Source organism: Vanessa atalanta, chromosome 12 (assembly GCF_905147765.1).
Source record: "Vanessa atalanta chromosome 12, ilVanAtal1.2, whole genome shotgun sequence".
Classification (NCBI taxonomy): domain Eukaryota; kingdom Metazoa; phylum Arthropoda; class Insecta; order Lepidoptera; family Nymphalidae; genus Vanessa; species Vanessa atalanta.
This window is the reverse complement of record NC_061882.1, coordinates 9,709,473-9,723,449: the sequence shown is the minus strand read 5'-3', so window position 1 is coordinate 9,723,449 and position 13,977 is coordinate 9,709,473. Positions and strand designations below refer to the sequence as shown.

Here is a 13,977-nt window from a genome sequence, read left to right as displayed (position 1 = left end):
CAAGGGAAACCGTGAGGAAACCTCCATTTTGTAAACCTTATAAATAGAGAGATATTTTTGACCAACAGTGGAATATTTACGCGCTGTTAAGTTATATAACTTTATATTTAGCGACGTGCAGTTATATGCTCTAAGTTGCTAAGGCATCTTTAACCCTTCTAATTTGAGTTTGCGAGATAAATTACGAAATATTGCTATCAAGCAGCATAACTTAAGAGTATTAACCAGTCGGTCCAGAACAAAGTAGAATTTCTTAATATATTATGAAGTCAAACGAGGAAAACAAAGAAAATGAATTTTATTACTTCTATAATTAAATTTGTAATAAAAAAAAAAACTGATTGTTTTTGTATAATACGTCAGAGCATAAAGAATGCCTGCGTAAAAACAATATCACACTCCAGATTTAGCGCTCGTCGTTCCCAAAGGAAATGTAAATACGATATTGAAATATCGTACCTATAATGTGTATCGGAATCCCCACCGAGTATCGTGAACGCAGCCAATTTCACTCGAAACACCTCCCCCCTCAGTTTACAAAACGTTACGGGTGCAGTTGGTTTAGTCGGGTGTAACTTGGGAGGTCACGTTATACTGGTTAAGTTAAGCGTTAGGTGGCTCGGGAGCTACTTATGACTATGAATATTTATAATGTATTAGCTGAACGTCGGTATTTAAGCTTGTCTTTAAGAAAAATATGATATTGTTTAATTTTGTGTTGAACGTAAATTAATAACTTTGATTTTCTATTGAAATTACAATTATTAGCATTAGCAGCCCGTAAATATCCCTGCTGGGATAAAGGCCTCCTCTCCCTTTGAGGAGAAGGTTTTGGAGCATATTCCACCACGCTGCTCCAATGCGGGTTGACGGAATACACATGTGGCAGAATTTCGTTGAAATTAGACACATGCAGGTTTCCTCACGATGTTTTCCTTCACCGCCGAGCACGAGATGAATTATAAACACAAATTAAGCACATGAAATTTCAGTGGTGCCTGCCTGGGTTTGAACCCGAAATCATCGGTTAAGATGCACGCGTTCTAGCCACTGGGCCATCTCGGCTCTGAAATTACAATATAAAACTAAAATATTTGGAAGTGACAAGACGAAGCAAGTGAAGCGCAACGGCACTACCTACATTTTCACAAAGCGCCTTCGTCATTTTTTGAACCCTTATAACTTGGGTATGCATTAAACCAGATAAATAAAAATCTCGGAATATATTGTTAATAGCGAATTTACCATAAAATAGTATAAAACAAAGTCGATTACCGTTTGTCCATGTGTATGCATAGATACATTGATTCAAGAGGAATGTTTATATGTCAATATAAACATAATAATTTTCGAAACGATTTTAAGCAATACAGCATTAATCCTGATCCAATTAAGTACCTTAAATACATTGTGCATTTAATATAGATCAATATGGAACTATACAAAATATTTTCGAATATACTACAGATTTAAAATGCAGGGACATAACTGTTTGTATTGTCTAATCACAAAAAAGCTATAAACTCTGTAAGACATTCTCTAATATTTTGAGTATCTACATTACACCCGTAGGAAGTCGGGTTGGGTCGCTAGTTTAACGTATAAAATTTTTAATTACATAGCTCTTGTACATTAAATTTTATTGATATCTAATAAACCCTGATTTCGTCACTGACTCACTGATGATCATCAAAATTCTTTCGCTTATTCCTAATGTCTAGGACACTAGGAATTAGTCTAAGAATTTTATAAGCATACATATCAAACTTGTAAATTTTATCCACGAACCACTTAAACTAGATAACGGAAATTTGTATGCGACTTCCGCAATTTTTACGGTAGACGTACATATATACTTGTTATTATGAATAATAAAGAAAACTCACTATTTTTAATTTATCTAAATATCCTTTATTTCTAGATCAAATACTATAATGAAAGAGTATTTATTTATAACAGGAAATCGTGATATGAAATCGTGACGATGAAATAAAAACATTAGTAATCGAACAATACGCAAAAAATATATATATTGTTTATTTCTTTTATATTTTGTTTATGCATGAGTATGCAATATAATATGAAAAAATAAATAAAAGTTAAATGAAAAAGCCACATGGATTTTTTATCATATCAGCGATATAAATTTCTCTATACATCATGGATATTAGGTACTACGCGCGGTGACACCAGTGTGTTAAACTTTAATGGGTCATAAGCGGGTTTCGTTGGGATCTTATCCTTATTAACATCATCGCAGTGGATGACTATCTTCGAAAAATATCGGAGAAGCTGTGGGATCATATTGACATACCGCTCTATCTAGTAAGCCCCAGGGTTCGCCCCTCAAACACCAGGATGCGTAGTCTATGCTGAGCGGGATCGACTAGACAGGACAGTTCAAGCTACATATTCCTGCAGGACCGTGACAGTCTCCGCACCCGCACCACCTTTCACCCGAATGCCTGACGTGCTTTGCCGACACAACTGCTCACAGGGAGAGGTATTCCATGTGGTGAGTGGCATTCCGGACCATGCGTTCAATCTTACACAGATATTCTCCGAAACAACCATGGCGTACATTAACAGCGTAAGTCTGAAGATCTCTGATGCCGGACAGTTCCTGTGCCAATCAAGTGACCCGTGGAAGGCCATCGATTGTACGACACTGGCATAGACGGTGAACTTCCTCTCTCGGCCCCCCAATATTACTCACTACCTTCTCGATCCGTTGAACTAGGCTCTTGAAGAGCTCCTTGAAATACCAGTGAGCTATTTATTTTGCGTCTTTGTCTTATAATCCTTTATCCTTACATACATCTGTTAATCAGCGTCGTTTAGTAAAATGGCTAGGCTATTATTTAAAACAGGTTTAGTAAACTAGTTCTGTGACATACATTTAGGGCACAGAACTTCATTAAATGTCTAAAATATCCAAAGATATTCAAATACTGGCAATTTATATATAAAAATCAAGTCGATCGGATATCGAGACTATCTAATTCAACAGATTAAGATATGGAGCCGGTGGAGACGCCTTAAATGCAAATTATAAATGTTTATATAAAGAGTTCAATTTATATTCTAATTCGATGGCTTCCCGCTAGGGGAAGTGTCGTCTTAGGTACTTCAACTAAATAGGATAGAAACTTAAGTTAACAATAACGATCCTTGTTACCCATAAGCGATAAATGATTTCGCTAGCCGACTGCTGGCACAGCTCAAAGCACTGTTTAGTCTGAGCGAGGGCATGTAATTTAGCTTGTATGGAAGTTGCATAAGGAGACAATTTTGTATCTTGTTGAAACTCTGTTCCTGATATAAAAAGTTCTACTATACTAAAATTATCACAAATACATTCGCTAAGATTTAATGTATAATTGTTATTTTATTTTAAACACTATTAACCAAAATAATGTAGTTGTAACAAAAGGTAGACTTATGACTTATGGCTGAGGGAATTCTCTACAAGACAACCATCACCTAGAAATTTAATTTAGCAGTAAACCAGGGATACCTTATATACATAAAACTTGAAACGAATGCTAACTATAAAAAAAAAAATTAATGTCATATAAGTAGGCGTAGGTACTGTAAACGTTAAGTCCAATCCGCATACAAACCAATATTGTAAGAAAATTTAATAGTTTAACAAAGATATTACCAATTACAAACCCTAGGAACTAACATGTCATATCCCTTCTGCATTTGTACCGTAAAATAAACATTATTTCATTTGTGTTGTAAACTGAATGTGCTATATAGTAATATCGACAGCGTTCAAGTATTTCCTTATGTTGTTTAAACAAAAAAATATATCTGTATCTTAAAGATTATCTAACGAAATGTGCTTAAGACACAATATCAATATATACATATGTATATCATAGATAAAGGCTATGATAAAAATTATCGATGTTTCGTCACAGATGGTAACTATACAATACACAAAAAACATGACACAGAGTAAATACCAAAAAAAAAATTGCGAAATTTTAAAATTATTGCAAAATAACAAATGACATTTTTTTTCAACAATACGGAAATGAAACTATTTTTAAATAAAAACTTATTTATTTATAAAATTACATTAAATTTTAAAATAAACTTATTTACAAAGAACAACATGTAATTACTTTAATATACTTTAATTAATAAGATTACTCGATGTTCTAAATGACTAATTTCGATTTTGACAACTTAAGCTGGAACAGCTAATACATTAAAAAACCTACTTCGCTTTAATAAATTCAAATCATTCGTAATTCCGTCAGATTTTTCTATGACAGACGCCTCTTCATCTTGATCAATTGGTGGTATAACTGATTTTTCTTCATTATTATTCATATCAACTTCTTCTGGTTTAGAAGTTGTTACTGTTACCTCACTATCAGATGTCGTGGGGTTTTGTGTCGTGGGGTTTTGTGTCGTTGGGTTTTGTGTCGTGGGGCCTTGTGTCACGGGGCTGGAAGTTGTAGACTGTCTGAGATCCTCAACCTCTCGGCTCAAACGATTCCTCTGACCAGCAAGAGCCAACGTGGAAACGAATAAGCAAAATGACAATAATCCAAGGAACACAATGATCTTGTTATTCAACATCCATCCGAGGACACATTCACAATAGTACTGCCAATTCATTTTGATTAATATTGACTTTGCACACACGAGTATTTTTTATCAAAAATATAAATCAAATGTTTCAAAATTTCGATACACTCACGTGCTATCATCGTTAAATCAATTTCTGATAAAGGCTTATCTCTTGCTTTTTATTTTACGATATCTAAATTTGTGTCAAATTCGGAAATGAGACTCTGTGTCAGTATATTTAAAGTTTATTTTTCATGTAAATAGTATTTAGGCTGATATAATGGTCGTTCACAATAAGATTATATTCAGGCCACGTTGCCGAACATTTTCTATGTTTTACACAACATTTACACGATTTTTATAAAACTATCATTAATATATCACGCTTGTTTCGATAGTTTGTAAGCTTAACGTAATATAAAACTCATTAGATTACTTCGTTCATATTTTTGTGGAAAAATACTTTGGTAATTTTGTAACCTTTAATAATCATAAAACTAACTAACTCTATGTACATCTATATAAGAGGTATACTAGCAAACTGGCCCGTCTTTACATGACGATTAATTCCAAAAATGAAAATGTTTTTTTACATTATTCGATAAGGAATATAACTAGTGTGTGTGTTTAAGTTAAATACGTAAACATGATGAAATATTTGAAATGGTTTTTGGAAAATGAAAAATATTATTTTACTGATAACTGATACTTATTCATAGTTTACTTTGTATATTAAATATGGGTAGGCCTTCTAAGCGCTGCCCAAATTTCCGTTAAAAGGAAATAAGTGACACAACGAATTCTGCATATATTAAAATCAGGGAAGATATCGCCTGTCTTATATTAACGATAAAATAAAATTAACGAATTTAAAATCTCTTTCATTTTTGAGTAATTAAAATATTACCTGTAATTATGTTACTAATATTATAATCATCATCTTAACAGTTCCGTATGAAAATTGGCACACAGATAGACATAGAACAGAGATAACTTTTGCTTGTCTTGGCGGATGATAACCACTGATGAGGTCTTTCTGAGTGATTCAATCAACGCGGACAATCTAAAGGGAGGACTATTATAATACACACTGCAAACACAAGTATACAGGTACACTCTTTATTACGTCACTCTCGTAACCCGATGGGACTAAAAATCTGACACGACCCCAAAGAGTTAAAGCGCAGGACCAACTATACGTGCTTTCTGAGGTATGGGAGTGTAAACACTTCCCACTGTCAGACTTCAGGCTGTTACTGAGTATTCTTCGATAGCAAAACTCCAATAACTTTATATCGGCCCTCGGGATCATTGACCTTATATCCAGCCACTAGAACAACGAGTCACTCCCACGGGTACCCGTGTAGTAACACGGGTCTAAGTAGTACAGGGGCCGGTGCAACATGTATGTTAATGTACCTGACATTCATAATTGGAAGACCATCAAATAAACAGTATATGATTTAAATATAAACAACAAACAAACAAACGATCGTTTTTATTTATTTATTATTCTTTGATTAATTCTTATTAATGATATTTTTTTATCGTGACGTATTAATTGAGTGTTATCAAATGCATTTTTAAGTTATTGCGTTATGTTCCACAAACAATTTAATTTTTATTTTTTTTTAAATTAATTGATTGTGAAATATAACGCGTATTGGATATTAGCTAGTAAGGTACTAATCTTGTAACACTTTGCAAATGTACACAATATTTAATAGCAGCAAATAAATTCACACTCAAATATTTAAATAATATGAACAGATATTTCCAAAACACAATACTATCGACGAACGAACATATGACGAACTGTCTGAATCATAAAACAAGATACGGTATATCTATTTAAAATGTTAAAATAAACAAAGAAATAAAAATGAAATCAAATTTTCTATCGTAACAAACGTCTCGCGGGAAATCTCTGGAAACCCGCCATAGCTGATTGCGAGTGTCGTTCGGAAATATACTTTATTGATTAGAAATTCTCTGAAATTTACACAAGATGCAGATTTCATGACACTGGAATAACACTGGATGTTATTTTGTAAGAACTAAGTTCCATTACGAGAAACTTTATCGTTCCAAGAAATGGAATCTAAAAGTAAAAATTGTTTAAATAAATGTATGATCATTTCTTGAGAAGAAAATTTGTACCTTATACCATGCTGTGCCAATACGGGTAGGCGGATAAACGCCACACAAACTAAGCACGTACAATATCAATAGTACCGTATTGGCTGGGGCTTGATCCGCGATCATCGATGAAGTACTAATACTAACCACTGGGCCATCTCGGTTTAATCGGTTCTTAATCGTTTTCAAACATGTCATTGACCCTGACCTGGAATTAAATTTATTTATTTTGCTGATTATGACAATTTAAAGTGTTGTATCGTTACGCGAAAAGTACGTTACCAATTGTAAAACTTTTCTTTCATAGTTGAATCTTGGAAAAAGTTTTCGACGATGGTATATGTGACTTTTCTTAAGCATTCATTTAAATGTTTATTACAAATAATCTTGGCCGCTGGGGTCATTGACACTCGTGCCATTTATCGCTCCTTCTAATTATTTGCTGCTTGATTGATTAATGTGTTTTGATAAATAATGATTTGTAATATCCCTTATTGGTCTAATTGCTTTTTTATATAACTACTTCGAGTCTAAGATCATACCAAGGTTATGTTATGTTATGTTAATGTACTTTATTGTACACCAAAAACATAAAAAACACAAAATCTTAGGGCTAAACACAAAAAAAGAATAAAACAAAAATATAAACAATTATTTTATGTGTTGTACAAAGGGCGGACTTATGGCTAATTAGCCATATCTTCCAGACAACCCAATCTCCCAATCAACAAAACATTCATCAACAAATATTTTCACACTAATACATATATAAATGTGTACATTTTATATATCAATTATACACTAATAAATATTAAGAGATATAATAAAATTTAATATATAAGGAAATTAATTGTAGTCGTCTAAATTATTATTCGGGTAATAATTTATAACAGCATTTTTAAATGTTGAAATCGACTGTGATTTTTTTAATTTTACTTGAAGGGCATTCCATAACTTATGGCCATGGTAAACGAGTTGTTTAGACACTTTGTTTGCCAAGCATAAAAAAAATGCGCATTAAGTTATCTCATCTGTACATAGTTTGTCCTTGTTTCACTAGTGTATACTTAATGGAAGGGCTAAAAGAGAGAAAACATCTTAGCTTCCAAGACTGGAGGCGTATTACTAATAAAAGGAATAGTTAATATTACTTACAGCGCCATCTACAGGCAATAGTGAACACTTACCCGTCCGCATTTAAAATAAAGGACATATTTTAATTCGGATTGTGAAGACATGTGTTGATATTAGAATTTTAAGATATTATTTTTATGACATCGGTAGGCAGACGAGCAAATGGGCCACCTGATGGTAAGTGGTCACCACCGCCCATAGACAATGGCGTTGTTAGAAATATTAACCATTCCTTACATCACCAATGCGCCACCAACCTTGGGAATCAAGATGTTACGTCCCTTGTGCCTGTAGTTACACTGGCTCACTCACCCTTCAAACCATAACACAACAATACTGAGTACTGCTGTTTGGCGGTAGAATATCTGATGAGTGGGTGGTACCTACCCAGACGGGCTTGCAAAAAACCCCACCACCAAGAAATGTATACTATGCGCATAAAAAATATATGGGTAATTAATAGGCTTGCTTTATGTTATTAATAATTAAATTTATAATTAGTATCTGGGTGACCAACCATCGGCTGTAATAAATAGTTATTATTAACAAATCGTATATTTATTTGTGAAAAATTGCGGTCTTTAATTATTATATTATGCATAGATAAACTTAAATAGCATAAAACTCGCGTTTTAGGGGTAGTTAGTAGTCTATACCATTCCTTGGGGTTCAAGTTTACTTTATACAAAATTTCATCAAATTCAGTTCAATGATTAGGCCCTGAAAGATTAACGGACAGAGCCGAGATGGCCCAGTGGTTAGAACGCGTGCATCTTAACTGATGATTTCGGGTTCAAACCCAGGCAGGCACCACTGAATTTTCATGTGCTTAATTTGTGTTTATAATTCATCTCGTGCTCGGCGGTGAAGGAAAACATCGTGAGGAAACCTGCATGTGTCTAATTTCAACGAAATTCTGCCACATGTGTATTCCGCCAACCCGCATTGGAGCAGCGTGGTGGAATATGCTCCAAACCTTCTCCTCAAAGGGAGAGGAGGCCTTTATCCCAGCAGTGGGACATTTACGGGCTGCTAATGTATGATGTATGTATGTATGTATATCTCTTATTTAATATTAGAACATTTATTAGGTTTATGTATTTTAATTTCTCTTACGGTTGAAATAATATTAGGTAATCTACAAAACTATTCAATTACGTACTCTGAATGACTTCATGAAAACAAGAGAAACAACATACCTTGTACCGTCTGTTAGTTTTTACTTCATTGTAATATATAATAATACTTTAATCTATACAAACATACAAAATACAAATAGAGCCGAGTTGGCCCAGTGGCTAGAACGCGTGCATCTTAACCGATGATTTCGGGTTCAAACCCAGGCAGGCACCACTGAAATTTTATGTGCTTAATTTGTGTTTATAATTCATCTCGTGCTCGGCGGTGAAGGAAAACATCGTGAGGGAACCTGCATGTGTCTAATTTCAACGAAATTCTGTCAAATGTGTATTCCGCCAACCCGCATTGGAGCAGCGTGGTGGAATATGATCCAAAACCTTCTCCTCAAAGGGAGAGGAGGCCTTTATCCCAGCAGTGGGACATTAACGGGCTGCTAATGCTATAATACAAATATTATTATTAATGCAAAATTATTATAAAAGTAATACGAAAGAAGCTCTGTCTGTTGTCTCTTCGGACGATGACGGTTTGTGTGCTATATATAAACCTTTATATATTCGTGCGGGTAAAGCCGCAGGCTCAGCTAGTATATTATAATAATGATAAGCTCTTAACACGAGTTTTGATAATTCTGTGACTAATGCAGTCACTGTCTCCTATCTACTCACAAGTGTGGCAATTGTTGATTCAGCCGTTCGTCTGACTTCCATTCAAGAGATTAGATATAATTCTATCTTAATTTCACAGGCGTTATTATTACACTGAAGATGCTTCTTACGAGAATCTATAATAATATTATACTAGCCCTCCATCCTGGCTTCGCTCGGGTATAATTAGACTTTATAGTAAATGACAAATATAGTTTCAATACAATGGTTACGATGGAGGACAAAAAAACAAAAAAAAATATTTTTTTATATATATTTTCGAATCGAAATTCCTCGAATACTGATACTCAGTAAGTTATCGTTTTCATTTCACTGATTATGTTTAAATTATCTACATATATCTTAGTTTATCATACTATATCTAAGTCGTCTTTAGCTACGGGTATTACGTCATTCGTGAAAGAAAGAGATAGTAATATAGTATAATATTTCCTTTATAAGTACAGAATTATGCAAAGAATTTTATATAAATAAATGAAAATATAAGGGTCTAAATGAGTTTAATAGCATCTCATAAGTTTTCGTCATTAAGAATGTCTGAGTTTATACGAAATATTCTTATCTTGAATAAATAATTAGTTTAATTATTAGCTCATTCTAAGCTTTGAGGACAAAGAATTTGCCTTTCTGAGGCGTCGGACACTTTATAAAATTAAGACTTATTTATCATTTTCAAAAATATCTGTAGAACACAAAATACTTAGATATACATATTCGAAGATCTATCTAGCAACAAAATATAACTTAGATTTTATTATTTAATGCACGCTGTCAATTTAAAGTCTTCGTGAGTTCTATACCCGTCTGGGTAGGATACTCATAAGATATTCTACCGCCCATCAGCAGTACTCAGTTTTGTTGTGTTCCGGCTTGAAGGGTGAGTGAACTAATGTAATTTATTTGGTGGTGGGCTTTTGTGTAAACCCGTCAAAGTAGGTACCACCCACTCATCATATATCGTGCCGCCAAGAATCAATTAAGTCAAAAATAAGGCTTAACGTCAGAAGCACGCAATAAATGGTTCGTATAAATGATACGAATATTTCTAATGTTATTTCTATATGTTGATTGAAGATGAAAGCAAGGGCCAGATACACTTAGACTAAGTCGATAAGGTAGATTAAAAAGAATATGTTTTTACTTTTATTTATATAGACTGACATTGAACGTTAACTAGCTTGCCCTATTAAGTAAAAGGTATTGGAGCTATCATACGACACTGCGCCTGTATGTTGGTGGATAACAATTGTAGCAGAAGACCATCCGATTCACACGGATGAAATTCTGCTACTAAATATTCATGTTAATTATAATATACAAAAAGTACATTTATGCAAAAAGTAATTCTTATCTATTTTTCAATTCATATATTTTTTTAAGACGTGTTTTATCCACTGTGATATTTCAGCTGTTACTGAATTTACTGCATGTAATTCAATTAATTATTGTAGGTATTTTCCGTTTTAAGATTTAAACTTTGATTATTATTTTTTTTCTTAATACCAACGCAATGTTACAAAATATCATTTTTTTGCTTCGGACAACCATTTTGTGGAACCAGCTCTCGTCGGCGGTTTTTTTTGGAACCGATACGATTTGGAAACCATCAAGAATTTATATGTAATATATGTAACTGTAACAAATCTTGGAAATTGAACAAAAATACAAACCAAACGTCACTTCATTATTAAAAAAGCTTGAAACATCAAGCGGTTTTTGAAAACGTTAACTAAAAATTTCATAGATTTTAAACAAGGTGCCACTTTCATTGTCCGCTTAAGCGACGCTGACTCTGATCGCTCAGCGGCTTAATCGTTATCGAGGCAGACCGCGCTTGTTGGCTCAAACGCTTAATTATCTGTACGATGAGCGATTTAGCTCAATTGCACGCAGTATGACGTTTTGTGTGAAGTTATTTGATTTTAATATTATAATGCATGAAAAAGCGAAATGAGAATGCATAGTCCGATTCTGGATGGGAAATTAAATGCTGGATTATAAAAAAAATTACCCGTACATGGACACCGGCTTTGGTCTATATCTGGTTAATATACTTTTAATATAATACAAAAAAATATTCCATTGTTAAAAATAAATATCAAGTAGATATCTTAATTAAATTTTAAAAGATGTAATAAATAAATAAATGCCTTTTTTATGGTATCTGTTGGCGGGCGAGCAAATGGGCTACCCGAAGGTAAGTCATCTCCACCGCCCATAGACACTGGCGCTATGAGAAATATTAACCATTCCTTACATCACCAATGCGCCACCATCTTGGGAACTAAGATATTAAGTCCCTTATGCCTGTAGTTACAATGGCTCACTCACACTAAAACCCGAACACAACAAGGTATTTTTAATTATCATATATTTCAATATATCATATTAAATACATATATAATTGTATTTAAATAACTAGACTTTATTTTTAAATGTTCAAAAAGAGTAGCTACTGAGTTTCTTGCCGGTTCTTCTCGGTAGAATCTACATTCCGAACTGGTGGTAGCTTCACTTAATATAGTTTATTAAATGACGATTCAAAAGTGATTGTAAAAGCCTACATGAATGAAGTATATTTTTGATTTGAAAATAGTACTTTCGATACTAAAAGCCCGCACAATTTAGATAAATATAAAAGTTTATATATGTCTATGTTTTCATATATGTAGGTCATTTATACCGTTCGTTACACTGAGCCGGGAAAGGGGTTGGAACATACCATATATAACAATTGGTCTCCCTTTATCTAAGAGGACCATTTTTCACGTCACTGTAACCACCGCGCGACATTTGTCAAAACTTCTTTATAGCACTCGAGGACCTTTCTTAGTGGTACAGTTTAAAAATCGAAGTGATTCTACCATTGTTATAGTGTGATACATTTTCCATTTACATTAACAGCCTATAAATTTCCCACTGCTGGACTAAAGCCTCCTCTCCCTTTGAGGAGAATTTCGTTTCAGAAATTAGACACAAGCAAGTTTTCCTTCACCGCCGAGCACGAGATGAATTATAAACACAAAATAACCACATGAAAAAAATTCTGTGGTGCTTGGCTGGGTTCGAACCCGAAATTATCGGTTAAGATGCCCGCGTTCTAACCACTGAGTCATCTCCGCTTATAGTCTGATACATTTATATCTTATTGCATTTGTCAATATTGAAACAATTATATTCTATTTCGATTTATTGATTAAATTTTTAATTTCATCATTGTATAATGTAATTGTAATTTGCTTGTATACAACAAGAGTAATAATAATAGTAGTTAATTTGCAGAACAAGGGAGTAGAAGAAAATGATGATTCTATTTTAAATTAAAATTCAATTCAAATATTCCGCCACGCTGTTTCACTGTGGTTTGGTGGAACACGTGTGGCAGATTCACGATACTTTCCTCCATTGCCGAGCATGAGAGGAATTTTAAACACAAATTAATAAATGTATTTGGACATTCGTATTCTAGAGTATTAAATTACATAGACTATTTTTTTTTCTAAAAGACAATGGGCGCTCTATAACATATTGTATTTTTTATAAATTAGAGATAATGTCGTTAAAATAATATTACTCGACTAATGTGAACTTTGTGTTATATGTCGCGGATATACTATAGATTTTTTTTAACTAAAGGTCTCATAACACTTGCATTTTATTTTTAATCGTATGTTATATATACATATATTAATATACACACACACTGAGAAAACAAAATAAATACAACATAGATCCAGCCTTAATAAAAGACGCGTACAATTACACAATTACTAAAACTAATAAATAAATGTAAACATATAGAATACACAAATTATATATAAATAAATAAATTGTATTATCAATACAAATATATAATCTAAATACATACTATGTACAATAAGTACGAATATATATATAATGTATTTATCAATACTACATATCATCTTTATTTTAATAAAAGCGAGCAAATTCTTCGAAGGAATTCGCCGTCGTTATTATCATCCGTATTACGAATTATACTTAAAACCGTACATTATAGTATTTGTACGCGAGAAGCCTTTTAATGAATTACCATAATCGTAAAGATTTTTCACGAGAAGCAAATTTTTTTTAAAAAACAAAAATACGTGGCATTTCGAGATTGTATCTGGAACGAGCGACGTTTGAATATTAATAAAATTTATATTAGTTTTAACCGCAAGTGAACATGACATTAACATTAAAAGTCGGGAAAATGCTGCGGTTGTACGTTTATGAGAGGTTTCGGGTTGAATTTTCCTTATTCTTTATAAATATTAAATAAAGATGTAAGCTGTATATTTTTTTA

General features: G+C 33.1%; 1 protein-coding gene across 1 annotated transcript; it reads right to left on the bottom strand.

The window, feature by feature from the left end:
• Positions 1-4,187: 4,187 nt before the first annotated feature.
• LOC125067839 lies at positions 4,188-4,653 on the bottom strand. The gene has a single exon (XM_047676636.1). It carries the CDS (start codon positions 4,636-4,638, stop codon positions 4,201-4,203), a length of 438 nt encoding a protein of 145 aa, XP_047532592.1. The 5' UTR covers positions 4,639-4,653; the 3' UTR covers positions 4,188-4,200.
• Between the last annotated feature and the right edge of the window lie 9,324 nt (positions 4,654-13,977).